The 17964-nt window shown below is 44.4% G+C and overlaps 1 protein-coding gene across 8 annotated transcripts in view; it reads right to left on the reverse strand.

The window, feature by feature from the left end:
* ZMIZ1 (zinc finger MIZ-type containing 1) overlaps nt 1-17964 on the reverse strand; it is a 424473-nt gene that overhangs the window by 251452 nt on the left and 155057 nt on the right. For all 8 annotated transcript variants that reach the window (XM_074296721.1, XM_074296726.1, XM_074296720.1 and 5 more), the window contains one exon: nt 15972-16055. Coding sequence is in view for 3 of the 8 variants with exons in the window: in XM_074296719.1 (XP_074152820.1) it covers nt 15972-16055 (84 nt within the window). In the remaining 5 variants the exon portion in view is untranslated. The remainder of the gene's footprint in view (nt 1-15971; nt 16056-17964) is intronic.

The raw sequence follows: 17964 nt of genomic DNA on the forward strand, positions 1-17964 counted from the left end.
AAGAAAAGGGAATAAGCATGAGTTGTGTCTGCTCCTTATTACCCCATTTGGTGTTTTCTTGGCAAAGATACTGATTCGTCGTTTCCTTCTCCAGCTCACTTTGCAGATGAGGAAACTGAGGCAGACACAGCCAGAGCAGCCATATCTGAGCTTAGTAACTTCCTGACTCCAGGGCTGGCACTCCACCCACCCCCCTGAAGCCCCTAAGTACCCAATAGGAGCCCTATACCAGAAATGTCACGGAACTGTTCTTGCTCTGACCTAGTGGTACCGCTCCTGAGCATACACCCCAAAAAGTTCACCCACAGAAGTTAGGGCCACACACACAAATGTTTACATCACATTCAAGCCAAGAACTCCTCAAGGAAGGAAAAGAGGTCCTCATTATTTGGGGAACAGCTGAATTAACTGTTGTCTATCATGATAATGGAATATAATAACCCGGTAAGAAGTGACAAATAGGAAGAATTTGGAGACCCCTGGGGAGGTCTGTAAGAACTGATGCAGTGTGAATTAAACAAAATCAGGAAATCATACACGCCATGGCCATAAGTATCAAAAGCCTTCAGAACGCTGACCAATCAGAGCTCTGGAGGCGGATGCCAAATCATCATCTGGCTCTCGTCAGAGAGGTAGTGGACCAGAGCTGTGGACAGAGGTGTAGGCTGTCAGAGCTGGGTCAATGTTTTGATTTGTTTTGGCTTAACTATACAGCTTTGTTACAGGGGAATGTGTTCTTCTGGGGATAAGGAGGAGTAGTCATTTGGAAGCAAAAGCAATGTAAAAGAAACATCAATAAGATGGAAATGTAAAAGAAATGTAGAGTGAAAGGAACATCAATCAAATATTTGAGAAGCAGTAAAGGTCACAGGGCTCATTTGTAGGGTGCCTTCCAGTTTAGAAAGCTCCTACCATGAATTATCTCACTCAATCATTGCAGTTCTGCTAGATAGTGATACAAGTTTTGCAGATGGGAAACTGAGGCAACTGAGTGACACGGGATCTGGAAGCCCCGTTTCTCTTCTCGCTAGCCAACATGCTTGCTGCCTCTCGGTGTGGGGAAATCATAAGGACTCTGACTCTGCTGTCATTGTGTGAGATTGGGGCTAGATCTGAAAATCCTGGATTCCAGCATAATCCCCTGTGGTTTTGCACAAGCCCCTCCGCCCGGGATGAAGGTTTCATTACATAAGTCAGTCAGTTGAAAATCCTTCAACCATTCACAACTCCCCCCTCCTCCAAAGCTGGATCCTTGGCTTTCCCCAGATGGCACGGAGAGATAAGACTTTAGGAATGGCTGAGATGCCAGGACAGTGACACGCTAACCACAGGGCTGAGAAACAAGAGAGGGAAATTGGGAAAGGGCTGGGGGAGGGGAAGAGCAGGCTGGGGGTGGGGAGAGGGAGAGAGGGAGGGAGGGAGGGAAGGAGACAGAAAGGGAAAGAGCCAGACAGACAGATCCAACCAGACAACTTCATTATGTCAGCTCTGCAGTTGGCCATGGGGCTGGCTACTTGTGATGCTATCGCTCTGTGCTGAGCAGCCAGCAGAAAGCCTGGTCAGCTTCAGAGATATTATCTTCTGCACCCCACTATTTTTCACAATTTTATGGCTACATTTTGGGTTTAGATCAGCTTCATTTCTTAACATGAGGTGCCCCAAAGACACCCTGTATATCCCCCTCCCTTTTTTTCCTACGTTAACTTACTTTTTACAACAAAGCATTTTTTTTAAAGAAAAAAACAACAGCTCCTCAAAAGCAGCCAACGCTTCTACTAAATTGACTGTGCAGAACAACATTCCACGCTCAGAGGCCCCTCCTCTATAAAGGTATAGAGTTCCTGCATCCTATTTTAAAAGGCTAATAAGCCAAAGTAGATGATGGAGGGCTCTGTTCATTATGCTAAAATGACCAAAGGGATTCAAATATAACAAGTTGTCAGATAAAATACGGAATCAAATCAGTCACACTGGAACACAGGCTTTCGAGCTGGGAGGGACTTTAGAAGTGCTCCTCCCCCATCATTGGGAAAGAGAAGGAAAGGGTCACATATCGAATATGAAGGAGTACTTGAACCCTTTTTCTTCCTGACCCCCAAGGGTAGTGACCCATACCCGGCATCCTGGCCAGGAAGGGAACTCCAACCTCTTGGGGGGGAGGTGAGAATTCTACCAACTGGACCGCTAGAGGAAATGAGCTTTGCTTTTTGAAATAATGCCCCAAAGAGAAGACAGGAAAGGCCGGGAGGTGTCCCTGACAAGCAAGACAGCTTTGAAAGTTATATATTGAATTTATGATATATTCAAAAGGAAAAAACAAGCTGTATAGAATAAGGGCTCATGGTTTCTTATATATGCTTCTTTTCTGTTCTAGCTGTATGGAAATGTTTCTTTAATTTGTAGTTTGTTCCATTTACAATAATCTAAAGGGGAAAAAAAAAAAAAGAAATAGGCTTTGAAACTCTAAACTCAAGGGTATCTTAGCCACCAATGAGTCCAACCCCCATTTGACAGATGGAGAAACTGAGGTCCATGGAGGTGAGGTCTTAACCTAAGTTTGAACAGATGTTGGGGTTGGGTCCCTTATGCCCTAGTCAAGAGTGCTTTTCACTCAGCTCATAAATTAGCAGATAGTAAAGTAATCACATGTCAGACTGAAAAGTTTTGATTGAGTGATGCTGTGAACCCAGTCCTGGGTGATGATGAAGATGAGACCAATGACTTCATCTATGCTGGGAACTTCCACACGAGGCAAGTCTCATCACTAATGCGGGTTACAGCACCGGAAACTTTTCTTTGACTTCCAGACCTGGTTGTGCAAAGTACTAAAATTAAATGATACCCGTGGGGCATACAGCCAACATGTGTCTGAGGTAGCACTAGAACTTAAGTCTTTCTGCCTCTCATGATACAGAATTTAATTTAGTCTGAAAAAAGTACTCCAGGGGCAGCGAGGTAGCACAGTGGAGAGAGCACCAGCCCTGAATTCAGGAGGACCTGAGTTCAAATTTGGCCTCAGACACTTAACACTCCCTAGCTGTGTGACCCTGGGCAAGTCACTTAACCCCAGCCTCAGCAGAAAAGAAAAAGAAAAAAGTGCTCCAGAGAATTTTTGATGCATTCTGGGAAAACAAGTCCATAATGAATAGGTATCCAGCATAAGTGTCCCTCCAAAGAAGCACATCCGTTGCTTAAAAAGGTTTACCAAGAACACTGTTCTTGCCCCACTCCCCACTCACAATCCAGCTGTTTTGCACTACAAGGTAACAAGGTCCAGAGGAAAGAGGGCTGAAGTTGGAACCATCTTGAACTTGGAATAACAGGACTTGGGTTTCTATTCCAGATGAGCTACTTATCTCTGAGACTCCAATGAAGGCACTTTTGCCTCAGTTCTCTCTTGGGACACCTAAGTCTTCTTATGATCTGGAGGCACCCTGGTTTGTAGCAAAGCACCAAGTCTTCTGGGAATTGCTATGATGGGGTTCACTAATTCTTAAACTGAATTCACCTGGCATTTATCAAATACCTACTGTGTGCAATATACAGTTACATTCACCAGTCAGGTAGTATAAAGCTAAGAAAAACTGTGTTAGTTCTCTCACCTACCTTTCTGGAGCACTGAGGTTTCTATTAACAGCATCTGCCTGGATTGTTTTTTAACCAATGCTTTCTGCTCCTCACCAATTTTTTAAAAGTAATAAAATCTAAGCCGCTGGAATGATTAATTACTGGCTGCCTAATTCTCTGCCACTGGCAATTTATGGAAAGGGAATGTATTAACTTGAAAACATCCGAAAAGAGAAGAAAGCGTGAAGGAGAATTTCAGAGGTTACATTTCACAATTAACAGCAGGTTTCCTGTGAGTTATTGAATCTGGCAAACTGAGAATTTGAGAGGGAGAGTTTGGAAACACTGTGCCGTTCTCATTCCACCTTGAAAATAACCAGCAATTACCTATACCAAGGAGTGTAGAGGAAGGAAGGAGAGAGAAAGAGAAAAGGAGAAGAGGAGGAAGAGGAGGAAGAGGAGGAGGAGGAGGAGAAGGAGGAGGAAGAGGGAGGAGGAGGAGGAGGAGGAGGAGGAGGAGGAGGAGGAGGAGGAGGAGGAGGAGGAGAAGGAGAAGAAGAAGAAAAAGAAGAAGAAGAAGAAGAAGAAGAAGAAGAAGAAGAAGAAGAAGAAGAAGAAGAAGAAGAAGAGGAGGAGGAGGAGGAGGAGGAGGAGGAGGAGGAAGAGGAGGAGGAGAAGGAGAAGAAGAAGAAAAAAGAAGAAGAAGAAGAAGAAGAAGAAGAAGAAGAAGAAGAAGAAGAAGAAGAGGAGGAGGAGGAGGAGGAGGAGGAGGGAGGAGGAGGAGGAGGAGGAGGAGGAGGAGGAGGAGGAGGAGGAGGAGGAGGAGGAGGAGGAGGAGGAGGGAGGAGAGAGGAAGAGGAAGAGGAAGAGGAAGAAGAGAACAACAACAACAACAACAAGAAAGGAGGAGGAAGGAGGAGGGAGGGAGAAAGAGAGAGAGAGAAAGAGAAAGGGGGAAACAGATACACCCACATCCACACCCTACACCCACACACCGTTTCCCCTTCTCCACAATGGGAATACCAATTCCAGTCCTTCTAGGGGACCCCGCTCTCCATCAACTACCATCCCAGAATCCCATCCAATTCTTGACTCAGTAATCACTAACACCAGAGAAAGAGTGACTTGTTGCAATCTCAAACCAGAGGCATCCCATACACCTGAGGTGCATGACATCTCAGAAGGAACTCTTCATAAACAGAGACTGTAAGTGAAGCTCTGGAGGAGGCCAGTCCCTCATATGCCTCAGCTCCAGCTACATCATTCTGATTTCCTGGGGAGAAAAAAAAATGCTACTGGCCAAATCTTTTTTTTTTTTTTGGGGGGGGGAATTAAAAAACCTCTAATCTCTACATTTGGAACAGCAAAGTAAACACAGATTAGACAATTCACTCTTTGACTTGGTGCCAAGTAACCTCAATCCTATAAAATGCTTCTTAATGACCCAACTGCAACAGGGATGGTAGTGTTACAGTCTCAGAGCTTCCAAAGGCTCCCAGAGCTCTGGGCCCCTCCCCTCCCGGACCACGTGGGAGACTCTGGAGGGGCTGCTGGTGTTCTCTTCCTCAGCAGCCCCAAGGAAGGATTCCAGAGGCATCTCAGGAGCCTGCAGCTCACTCCCACTCCTGGCCAAACCAGGCTCCAGGTCTGTGGAATGGAGGGAAGAAGGGAGAGCATCTCCAGGAGTTGAAGGAAACTTTAGATTGATGAAACTTCTTTGGATGGGAGGAAGACCCTATTAACAAAATGTCAGGGGACCCTGGCCACCCCCTTCGTTTTCAGTTCAGAAAAGGCAATAGATGATGAGCTAATTTTAAGATATTCCTCTCTCTCTGTCTCCCTCTTTCTCTCCCTCTGTCTCTCTCTCTGTGTCGCTCTGTCTTTGTCTCTCTCTTTCTGGAGTGAAGGAGTTATCCAGATCTGTATTTTCCATCTATGGGAGAGAATTCCCTCTGAGGAAACTCTGAAGACATAGATCTGAAATCCTTCAATCAATCCACATTTATTTATTATTACTACTTTGGCAACTTAATCTTGGAGAGTTGTTTGGCGAATTAGAGATTTCGTTACTTGCCTTATGGTAAGACCACAGTTTCTTTGGCTTCCTTCAATGCTCATCCCAATGCCCTCTTTGTAAGACGGCCCTTCTGGTGCCCGCAGCTGCTAGCATCTTTCCCTCTCAGATGACTGCCCATATACTCCCTACATATCTTACACATTCTCTGTCATCGATTTGTTCTCTCTCCCATTTGAAGAAAAACTTCTTGAGGGCAGCAGCTGTTTTTACCTTCCTTTGTGCACTTAGGACAGTGCCTGGGCAAATGCAAACATAGTATTATGGGGCAGGATTTGAACTCAGACATTTCCAAACTCCAAAAGCCACGCCCTACCACCCAGCCTCCATCTCTCTCGGGAGCGACATCTCCAAACTCCAAAAGCCACGCCCTACCACCCAGCCTCCATCTCTCTCGGGAGCTGAAGAATGACAATTTAAAAAATCTTTTCTTTAATATAAACTGTCTGGGTGTCAGGAAGTCTAGGGTGACCCATCTTTAATACATTATTTTAAAATACATTCTTTAATATGCTCTTTTCCAAAAGTCTGTTTTTCCACTTTGGACTCTGCTCTCTCCCTGAGCTCAGGGATACTCTTAGCAGAAATAACTTTCAGATAGCTGAAAGTCTGCCCAAACTTTCACTGAAGAAAGGAAAGATCCTGGAATAGTTACAGGGTGGAGACTATGATGGACAAGGAGTCAGAGACTCCGAGTCAAGTTCTAGCTTTGGCCACTTACTCTGGGACTTTGAACCCTCTTAATTTAGAGCTCTGGGCTCAGTTTCTCCCATTATAAAAATCAAATCAAGTGGAAGGTCACTTCCATTTCTAGATCTAGGGCACCATGATAATTTGGGGCTGGCAAGTCCAGGATGGGAGCATTATAGGAAAGTTGAAACTAAGAAGGGGCTCCTGCTGCCTAAAATACAGTAAAAAGCCTGATCTGGTTATCCTCCTTCATGAAGGAAGAAAACACAGGGTTGGGAGGGTTTGTATTTCAGCTTGTGACACTTAGCCATATGCTCCTAAGGGAGTCCCTGTTCTCATTTAAGCCTCAGTTTCCTTAGGTCTCAAATGGAAATAACACCTACCATGCCTAGTCCTAAGGATGGTGTGAGACTCCAAAAAGATCAGAGAAAATAATAAAATTCTATACAAATGCAAATCTCATCATCATCATCATTATTATTATTATAGCGGAACCTTCCAACTAGATGAAGATTCACCCCTTTAAGCAACTACAACTTTTAATTTTTATTTTAACCATGTGGGATAGAAATCTGTCTAAAATATATCAAAATTCCTTGCCCTCTTAACCAGAAGAGAATTTAATCCTGTCTTAATGATGAGGGGCTATCATTAAGATCATCTCTTACAGCATACTCCAGTGAATGCCCTCAGGGGACACCACAGGGGCTTCTGAAGTCTATGGGGTTGTTTGCCTCTATTCTAGACCTATCCAGGATTCCCCCCCCCCCCACTTATGTTTTTAAGTCTTTGGACTGACTTTTTTGGACTGATTTTTTCCCCTCCTCTTCTCTGGCTGTCAGCCTAAATTGCCCTTTTCATTGTTCTTTGTCAACTGCTACTTTCACCCAGTTTTGGACAAGGAAAGGAGGTCACCAGGCTTTGTGGAACTGTGTGTAAAATGAAAGTCAAGCGGTTCTTTTTTCAAAAATTTATCATTTTTTGGAGCATTCTTTTCTTTTTAAATTTTGAGTTCTAGATTTTCTAATTCCCTCCTGCCCCTCCCTTGCCCAATGAGAAGGCAAATAATGCACTATCAATTACATAAGTAAAATTATGCAAAGTGTATTTCCACATCAGCCCTATCTTACACAAAAGCAAAAAAATAAAATAAAATAAAATAAAATATTTCAATTTCCCATCAGAGTTCATCAGCTCTCTCTCTGGAGGTGGATAGCATTTTCCCCCCAGCTTAAGTCTTTTGGAATTGTCTTGAATCATTGTGTTGATCAGAATAGCCAAGTGTTTCCACAGTTGGTCATCATTACAAGATTACTGTTACTATGTACAGTGATCTCCTGGTTGTTCTTAATTTACTTTATATTAGATCATAAAAGTCTTACCTTCTTTTTCTGAAACTACCATCCCCATCATTTCTCATAGCATTCTATCACAATTAGATGCTATAATTTATCTGGCCATCCCCCAACTGATGAATATTCCCTCAGTTTCCAATTCTTTTGCCACCCACCAAAAGGGTTGCTATAAATATTTTCACACATGCAAATTCTTTTTCTTTGATCTTTTTGGAATACCACTAGCATTGCTAGATCACGGGTATGCACTTGTACTAATTTTTCTTCTGAATATTGCCTAGTCACATATTTTGACATTTATCAAGAGAATGCATCTTATTTTTTATAAACCTGACTCAGTTCCCTATGCATTTGAGAAATAAAGTATTTATCAGAGAAACTTTAAAAAACATTTCTTCATTGTCTACGGTACCTTTTAGCAAAATATGGTTTTCTGATTATCTCTTTCAATTAGGTCTGTTTTTGCTTTTGATTTGTCTGAGATGACTGCTATGCCTGACTTTTTTTTTTTTTTTAACTTCAGCTGAAGCATAATAGATTATGATCCTGCCCTTTATTTTAACTCTGAGTGTGTCTTTCTGTTTCAAGTATGTCTCTTGTACACACCATATTGTTGGATTCTGGTTTCTCATCAGTTCTGCCATCTGCTTCCATTTTATGGGTAAGCTTGTTCTCTTCACATTTACAGTTATGCTTACTAACTGTATATTTCCCTCTATTCTATTTCTGATATTTATCCTTCTCTCTCTCTCTCTCTCTCTCTCTCTCTCTCTCTCTCTCTCTCTCTCTCTCTCTCTCTCTCTCTCTCTCTCTCTCTCCCCTTTTATCCTGTGTCTCCTTAAAAGTCTGTTTTGCTTCTGACCACTGCCTCTTTTAATCCATCTTCCCTTTAAGTCAAGTGGTTCTGATGGATGCTCTTGTAACTGAAATAAAAGTATTTTTATGCATCAATGTTGACTTTGACCCATGCCATTCAAAGGCTTTTCAGGCTTCTTTCCACAGTTCTCAGCTGGGTATTGGGTAGGTAGTTCTGACAGACTGATGAATTTCAAAGGAGTAAGTTGCTCTCATTATTATAAATAATGATTATTTAAAATAGTGACACAGGGTACTCAATTCCTAGAAGAACTTGATCTCAAAGCATCCAGTCCTTGCTTTTTCCAGCTTCCTCATCTTGCCTAATGTGGAGCAATCCTTTCCTATATCCTAGTCCAGACCTCTGGGTTTCATTTCCAGATGTGATTCAGACCTCTTCCTACCCCCCTTCTGGCCTCTATTTCTCCAACAGCTCCTTACTCCTTAGTTGAGAGATATCTGAATAAACCCGAACAATTATAAGCATGTCCCTTTGAGCACAGAGGCTTTAAAATACTGGGACGACCCCCCCCAGCACAGACCCCTTTCTGATGCTGTACTGGATGACCGAAATCTGCTCTGCTCCTGGTCCTTGAGAAAGGTTTTTTAACCCAGAACCAAACACTTTACAGAAGGGAACAGCAATAAAATGTTTCAGAGCAATAAAATGAACACTTCTGATAGCTGAGCAAGAAGGGAAAAACCACATTAGCTGGTTACCACTAATTCTATTGTGAAAAGTCAACCCCCATCCTCAGAAGAAAATACTGCAAAAGCCACATCCCATCTCTTCTGGGGAAACCTTTCCTATCCTAGCTGACAAAGAGGAGATGGGGACCTTTTAAAATGCAGACATCAAAAGTCATTTAGATCCTTTCAAATATGACAGCACATGTACAACATTCATGTTATGTTATTACTCTTCAAAATAGTTATAGGAGCAGGAGAAATTGTGTTCTTGGTTCATTTTAAAGGCAAAGCAGACCAAAAATGTGAGAGTTTGTGTGTGTGTGTGTGTGTGTGTGTGTGAGAGAGAGAGAGAGAGAGAGAGAGAGAGAGAGAAAGACAGAGAGAGAGACAGAGAGAGAGAGAGAGAGAGAGAGAGACAGAGAGAGACAGAGAGAGACAGAGAGAGACAGAGAGAGAGAGAGAGACTCTCAACTCTGCTTCCTAACTCTAATAGATCCCATTCTCAAAAAGGGAGGTGAAAATACTCCTAGACAATTGATAAAGAAACAATGAGGTCTCCTGTAGGGCAGTCATTAATGGTCTTAGGACCCCAAAGGTACCTGCCCTAGCACTCCCTCCCACTTCCATCCCACCACGATCTATCTCATGCATCTTTCTAGCTCAGTTTCCCTATTCTCTCAACCACAGAAAATCCTGGTCACCCCCTGGAGACAGATAAATATAATTAGGCTTGATGAGCTGGTAAGTCCAATGGACATGAGCTGGCAAAGACTGGGTAAAGAGATCAATGAGGATCCCTAAAAACCTTGACCAGCATCCCAGCAAGATCTCTGGGAGGACTAAAGGATAAAAACCAGAGTGCTTGAAGCTGCCTAGAGATCATTTGGTCCAATTCACCCATTCTAAAGATGAGGAAATGGAAGCCTATGTAGCTCATCTCAGATCATAGAAAGCTTTGAAGTATGGTCTTTTAGTTCCAAACCCACTGCTCTTTCTCTGAGCCTATACTAATTCCCGGAAAGAGACTTAGCACCTAGATCAATATCTAACTTCAACAAATGTTTAAGAACACGAATACAAATCGATTGAGTTCTTCATGGAATCTCAAACTTCCTACTGTTCCGAGTTCATGAAGTAATCATTTGAAAGCTGGAAAGAGAAAAGTCTACCTCCCTTTCTCACCATAAACTGGTACCAGACATCAATTGATCATTCAATCATTCAGCACCTGCTGTGTCAGAAACAGGACACTGTAGACATAAATTCATAAATGGAATCATTCCTGCCCTCAAGGAGCTTTTATTCTAGCAATGATTTTATTTATGAGGAGGGAATTCTCTTGTAGGGTCACAAATCCAGAGATATAGCATTCATTGTCCATCCATATTTATTCAAGGTTTAAGATCTTTTCTGTCTCATTCTTTTAAGCTTCCTTCTCCCTCCCTCCCACCCCACTCTTCCCCAAAGTGATAAGCTCTCCACTATGAACTCACTTGGAAGGAAAAGGCATAAAGTATCAGTGGATAGGAGAATGAGGCACTCTGTCTTTAGCCAGGTAGATCCTATTATCCCTCCCCAACTGCTCATTCCTGCCTCTGGACCTCCATTTGTCAGCAATGCTCTCCCACTCAAACCTCACTTCTTCAACAAGTAGATAAACATTTCATGAGCACCTACTATGTGCAAGTACTGGAGATACAAAGACCCAAAACGAACAGAACCACCCTCATGGTTCTTACTCTGAGGGATGGGGCACGGACAGGAGGGTCACTCAACATATAAGGAAACAGAATCTTTCAAAGGCTCAACCCAACCAGACCTGGTCTTCCTTGTCCATTCCAGCCAATATTCCCATCTGCTTCTGTGAACTCCTTCCTGCTGTATTCACAAGCAGATGCTAGGCCACTGATAAAGTCCCTTTCAGCTCTAATCTTTGATCCTATGATTATATGTTCTCTTGCACTACTGCTTTAACTGCTTCTCAAGTGGACGTTGTGCTGCCAGATTGTAAATTCCTCAGGGGGGAAAATACAGGTTTTTCTTTTCCATCCTTGGAAGGTAACAAGGTATGATGGAAAAAAAGACCAGAACTAAGGATCAGGAAACTCGAATTTTGAGTTCAGGTTCTGTTTTCTTAGAGATGGTTTTTGTGGATATAGCACTGGGGATAGAAGGACTCCTCTTCCTGAGTTCAAATCTGGCTTCAGACACTTATGAACTGGGTGATGCTGGGCAAGTCTCTTAACCTGTATGTCTTAGTTTCCTTATCTGAAAAATGAGCCAGAGAAGGAAATGGCAAATCCCTCCAGTCTCTAGCCAAGAAAACTCCAAATGGGGTCACAAAGGGAGACATGACTGAACTGACTCAAAAACCTACTTTCTTAGCTAACTGACCTTGAGGTAGGCGTTAGGGGCCCCTTTAAGCTTTAGTTTACTCACACATAAATGAACATTTAAACTAAACTCTCCTTTAAGGTTTCCTCCAGTCCTACATTCGCACCTTGCATAGTCAGGCCCAGTAAATATTTTTGGTTGGCTAATTGAGGAAGGGATTCTTCAATCAATCAATCAACAAACATTTATCTTAAAAACAAAAACAACTTACTATGAAGTATGCAAAGACAAAAGTAAATGGCCCCATCCCTGAGAAACTTTGATTCCAGTAGGAGAGACAAATGTCTATATGTAAACACAAGCACATACACACACACAATATGCATAAATACAGGTGCTAGCACGGGCTTTCTGTAATCTTTGTGTATTTACCTCCATTCCAGGTTCTGAGAAATGACTTCTGGAAGATTTTATTGACTTCCAACTCATCCTCAGACCACCCAAGTACAAAGGAATGGCCCCATACTAACTAGCTAGCCTGTCAGGAACCTAAGGACTAACACATTAACTAGAAATGAGACAGCAGAGAACGCGGGAAATTGGGTACAATCGGGGTAAAAGAAGGGGAGGAGCCTTGCTCCTTATCACCTCCATGACCCTGAGCAACCATTTCATTTCTCTGGCCCTCAGTAATTAATTCTTCATCTGTAAAATGAGCTGTTTGGACTCTGGGGTCCCCTTCAGGTCTACATCCCTGATTCCGTGACGCTTCTCACCAACCAGGCCCAGAGAGAGCCCATTCCAGCAGCGGGGGGCCATCAGCAGGGCTCCAGAGCAGCCGGGGACACTGTTTTTGCAGCAACCAAGAAAGACGTCAGTGGTAAAACGGCAGGACTCACGCCACTCCCAGGAGCCGGGCCGCCCAGTGAATCTGACTTGCTAAGGAATGACAGCAAGACTTCAAATGGGGCTCTGCCAGCATCACCTCGTTTGACAGATCATCCTTTGTTTGCATGATGCTATTTTGCAAGATGACAGCTATCAAGTCAGATTACTTCAGACTGCTGAGGGTGATGCATGCCAAAGATGCATTGCAAAGATCATTTAAACGGAAAGATTTCCCCCCTCTCCCTATCCTCAGCACCAGCTTGAAGCCTTTAGAAGATAGAGATCTGTGGGGCTCCTCCTCGGGCCTAAGCTGGGCCCCCGCTCCAGACTCCCACCTGACTTGTCACCTGAAATCCAGGAGGGAAGTGTACGGGTGTGAGTAAGCTCACTGCCGGCCTTTTCTTTCTGACAACGCATGATGCTCCTGTTCCCCCATATGGCTAAGATACAATATCGGCTAATCAAGTTGCTGGCCACCATCTTCCTTTTCAGACTTACTCCTTCCCATCTTTTCCACTCACTCCACATTCCTGTCAAACTGGCCTCAGTATTCCACATCCCACCCCAGTTACTTTGCACCCTCCTCGTGCTTGGAGCACTTTTCTTCTCCCCTCCACCCCCGGTCACCTGAACCTCAGCTTCCTTTAAGACCCAGCTCAGCACTGTCTACAGGAAGTCCCAGCTTTGTCCTGCCTCAAATGACTTGGGATTTCCTTGTGGATTTATATGCATTCCTCAATAAAACACAAATTTCTTTAGGACGGGGACAGTTTTCATGTTTGTATCTCCAAGGGAGCAGGATAATGCTTAATAAATTATTCCTGAATTGAATGATTTGAGCCAGACAGAGGGGTGCTAGCTAGCCTGCTTCCATTCTCCTCTGGATTCCTTCCCCTAGCCCTAACCCTGTTCTATTTCAGGAAAGAAAGGAAGATTTTTAGTGACAGTCCAAGTTAAGCACCAGGGGGCAGGGCCAGCTTTCAGTTTCAGATAGACTCTGCAAATCTAGAGAGTCCCCCTCCACTTAGGAATAACCCACACGCCTCTGACATAAGCACACATTCTCTCTCTCTCTCTCTCTCTGTGTCATTCTTTCTCTTTTCCTGTCATTCTGTCTCTCTCTCTCTGTCTCTCTTCTCTCTGCCTCTCTCTCCTCTTTCTCTGTCTTTCTCTAGGTACCAAGGCTCCCACTCCCACTCCATTCTCAATTCCACTCCACTGGGCTTCCCCCGCCTGGGCTGAGTAGGTAAAAGGCACTGCCTTTTCCAAGTTCCTCTTTTAAAATGGCCCCCCTTATCCTCCCTTATCTCTCTCTCCTGAAGCCTGAACAACACAGGAAGTCCTTGATTCTTCTGTGTGAACAAATTGGTCCAATCCCCAGGCTGCCTGCTAGGAGAGGTAGGGGCCCATGGGAGAATATCCAGTACTTAGGGAAGAATAGCTCATAGGAAGGATATGCAATTAGGAAACACCAAGGAAGCTGGGAAGACAGGCTGACATGAGCCAGCTCTATTCTGACATCCTCATAACGCCTGCAGGAATCAATCTACTACATGAGTTGCTTCCTCCCTAACTCCCCTCCGCTTGTCCCACCCGGCTGGGGACGGAAAGGGTCCTTCCCAACTCTGCCCCTAGCTGGAGAGCTCAGGGTCTGGTCTCAGCACCAGCACTAAAAGCTTCTGCCCACTTTTATACACAAAGTAGGACTGTTTTAACTCAGAAGTTTAGCCCTCATATTCCCTATAAATCAAGCTGCCAGAGATGGAGGGAACGGGGTGGGGGGGGAGGCAAGGCTGTTTTTATCCATTCTCCATCTCCACCCCAGAGAGAAGCAACCAATTACATTATTCAGAGCTTTGTCCACACGGTGCATTCTTTTTTATCCCCTATTTCTCCACTACCCAAGCATCTCTCAATACCTCTGGGATCCAGGTGCCCACTGACCATGGCATATTCCTATTTTTCTGAGCTGTCTTGGCAGACATTATTTTAGCCTCCTTGTGGACTGCTCGTTCTGCCCAGCCATCCCAGTGAATCCAGCTGTTATGAACTTCCTGAAATGGGGGAGCCAGAATCCCCCCTTCCTGGAGGATGGCAGCATCCCTGACTCACCTCCAAGTCACCACTGAAAGTAGAGGGGCCTAGAGAGGGGGCTCAGGGAAATAGGACCAGAAAGGCAAGCAGATGTGACTGAATGCATGCAGAGTAATTAAAAGAGGCAAATCAAGCTGAGCAGGGCTGGACAGGCAGACATCCTCCACTCACTTGCTCCAGCAGTCATGTCAGGGGTGCTGGCAACTGGTGAGATTTACAGATAAACCATGGGCCAAAGCTCAGGGATGGAAGGGAATGGAAAAGATGAAGAAGGATGCTCTGTGCTCCTGAAATGTTTTAGGGCCAGATTATTCCCAGTTTGTCCGAGGCTGACTTTTGTGCTCCTCTCCCAAGAAGAAGTATGTGTTCATGTTCAGTTCTGGTTGTGCACTAAGGGTACCTGTCTGCCCCCACCAAAGCCTTGAGCTGAGAAATAGGCATTTCTCTCAGCCGGGCAGAGCTGGGCCTGCCTGACCCAGCAGGGCCAGGGAGATGATGAAAAAGGGTTTGCCTTTTGACTTTGGTTTGTCTCAAATTAAGCCCCCTTCCACAGGGATCACAAGGGCACCAGAAGGGGAAAAATCAGGCCAGTCTTTCTAATCGGGAGCATTCACTGCTTTTCTCTCCCCTCTTCTTCCTCTCCAGCCCCAGCTGATCCCAGAAGATTTCAGCTGTTACCTGGAGAGGAAGAAATGGGGGGAGGGAAAAAAAGCCACTTGCTTCCAAAGCCTGACACTGAGCTCTGAGTAGTGAATGTGAGTGTCTGTGGGGAGCAGATGGGGCCAAATACCGCTGCGCCTGATACCTGAGAGGGGCCCAGACTTAGAAACACGGTTAGAAGCAACAGGTGTTTATGAGATGTCTCTGCCTACTATACTCCACTCCAGTGATGCTATTTCCCTCAGATTTATCTCTCTCTCTCTCTCTCTCTCTCTCTCTCTCTCTCATCTTTCTGTCTCTGTCTCTCTCTCTTTTTTTCTCTCTCTCTGTCTCTCTCTCTCTCTCTCTCTTTGTCTCTGTCTCTGTCTCTCTCATCTCTCTCTCTCTCTTTTTCTCTCTGTCTCTCTCTCTCTCTCTCTCTCTCTCTCTCTCTCTCTCTCTCTCTCTCTCTCTCTTTTTCTCTCTCTCTCTCTTTCTCTCCCTCTCCTGTCTCTCTCTCTGTCTCTCTGTCTCTCTCTCTCTCTCTCTCCTTTTCCTTCTTCCTATTTCCCTCTCTCTCCCCCTCTCTTTCTGTCTTTGTCTCTCTTTATCCCTGTCTGACTGTTTCTGCTTCTCTCTCTCTCATTTCAAGAATGGATATTTCCTTTGAAGTTGGCAGAGGCAGCCACTCTGAACGTACGTGGCTAGACTAAAGCAACATCTATTAACATCCTTTTAACCCCCGATGCCCAAAGCTAGGATTCACAGCATTGCGCTCCTCCTACCTCAGTAATTCCCAAATCGCTGGTACCCCAACGGCAGCCAATCCGCAGCTCCGGTCCCGGGTCGTTCACAGGAGCTCCATCATCCTAGAACAAGAAAAGGATAGGATCAGCTTAACTGTACTTCTCTCCCTGGCAATTTCTTCATAATAACAACTGGCATTTATAAAGAGCTTTAAAGTTTATAAAGCATTTTACAAAGACTATTTCATTTGATCTACACAGCTACCCTATGAATAATAATAGCCCACACACATATATGTATTTTGTATATACATATAAGTATGGGTGTGTGGGAGGGTATATACATGCATACACTTACACAAAATTTATGGCTTATAAAACATTTTACATACTCTCTCTCTTCACAATAATCCTGTGAATAGTAATAACAGTCTATGAACATATATATGCATACATATGAAAATACTTTCCATATGTGTATGTGCACATATGTTTATATAAACATGTGTGTTTTATACATGTTTTATATATACATAAAGCTTTGTGGTTTATAACACACATAACACTCTCATTTGATTCTCACAATTACTCAGTGAAAAATAATTACTATTATAATGACTACCCACATTTATGTATCATTTTTGTTCTATCATTCAATCCTCAGACAACCCTGAGAAACAGATACAAAAAGCCCGGCAGAGGGGTTCCAGAGTCCAAGTTCAGCACTCTCTCTGCATCCCATCTCTTCTGTCCATCAAACCCCAGAGATTAAGTGAGGAGCAACAACCAGGAGGCTCTCAAGCCTATGTCCTGCCACTTTCCAGGAGACAGTGTGAAACCAGACCTCGGAACATTATCCAATGTCCCTTGAGGCCACCCTAGTGGAGGCCCCAAGGACAATATTGGATACATATCCATTCAGCAAACTTCAGAGAAACGGAACTGGCCAAGTACTTAATCGATCAATCAATCAACATTTATTAAGTGACTACTATGTGCCAAATTCTGCTACTGCAAATATAAGAATGAAAGTCCTGTCATCATAAAGTACATACTTATATACGGACCAATTCAAAGTCGGAAAAGTACTTTATATCCTATTACTTAATTATAATTTGTGATCATCATAGTATTAAATGTGGTCCCCACAAGAACCCCTAATAATTCTATCACCCTGTCTCATGCTACACACAGGTAAGAAGGGGGAAAGGCAGCTAGAACTGAAGGCCCTTTGCTCACGGGGCCCTAGAGCTTCAATAAGTTGCCAGTTTTCAAAATTAGTCTACTGTCTTCTACAGGTTTCTCTAGTTTTGAGTTTTAAATTTTCACCTGGTTCGCAAACCCAGCTTAGTTTATGTTCCCTTTGGGAGCTGGGCAACCCGGTGTCTAAGATTCCCTGGAAATGAGAGGATTTGGGGATTGAATGGGCCTTCCAATTCCCAGCTGGTTAGAAGTCAAGGGAAGAAATTGAGGGCTCAAAAGGCCTTCGAGTATCTCCTATATTCATGGAGCCCAGCAGGTGCCCACAGGCCTGAGGGAGTCTGAGCACTGAAGTCAGGACCCTGGAGGGTGGCAGGTGGTGGGGAGCCCCATGGGGGGCGGGTGGGCACACACCATCCAGTGAGTCAGGGAGACTCAGCAGGCGATTCTAGCGTGGGAGGAGAAAATTCAAAAGAGCAGGAGGGCTGGTTCAGGTTATACAAGGCAACTGCCTGCCCAGCTGAGTAGCCATCTGGACAGTTGACTGGGGAACAAAAGAGAGACTTTCTTCCTGGCTCCCACGGAGAACGGGGGAGAGAAGAGGGGGGCAGGTGCGAGTGTGTGTACATGCCCAAACAAGAGGCACAAGCCTCCCCTCGCTCAGCCCTGGGCACCGGCGTCCCAGCAGCCCGCCGGGGGACGAGCTGTGCTGGGGAGGTGGAGGGTGAAGCACTTCAGTGTCTCAGGTGCTCTCTAAAAACAAAAATCCCACAGAGATCTGGGAGGGATGGAGGACGGGGCCAGAGGCCCATCTGGACAGCAGGCACCAGGC

This window comes from Sminthopsis crassicaudata, chromosome 2 (genome assembly GCF_048593235.1).
Source record: "Sminthopsis crassicaudata isolate SCR6 chromosome 2, ASM4859323v1, whole genome shotgun sequence".
Lineage (NCBI taxonomy): Eukaryota > Metazoa > Chordata > Mammalia > Dasyuromorphia > Dasyuridae > Sminthopsis > Sminthopsis crassicaudata.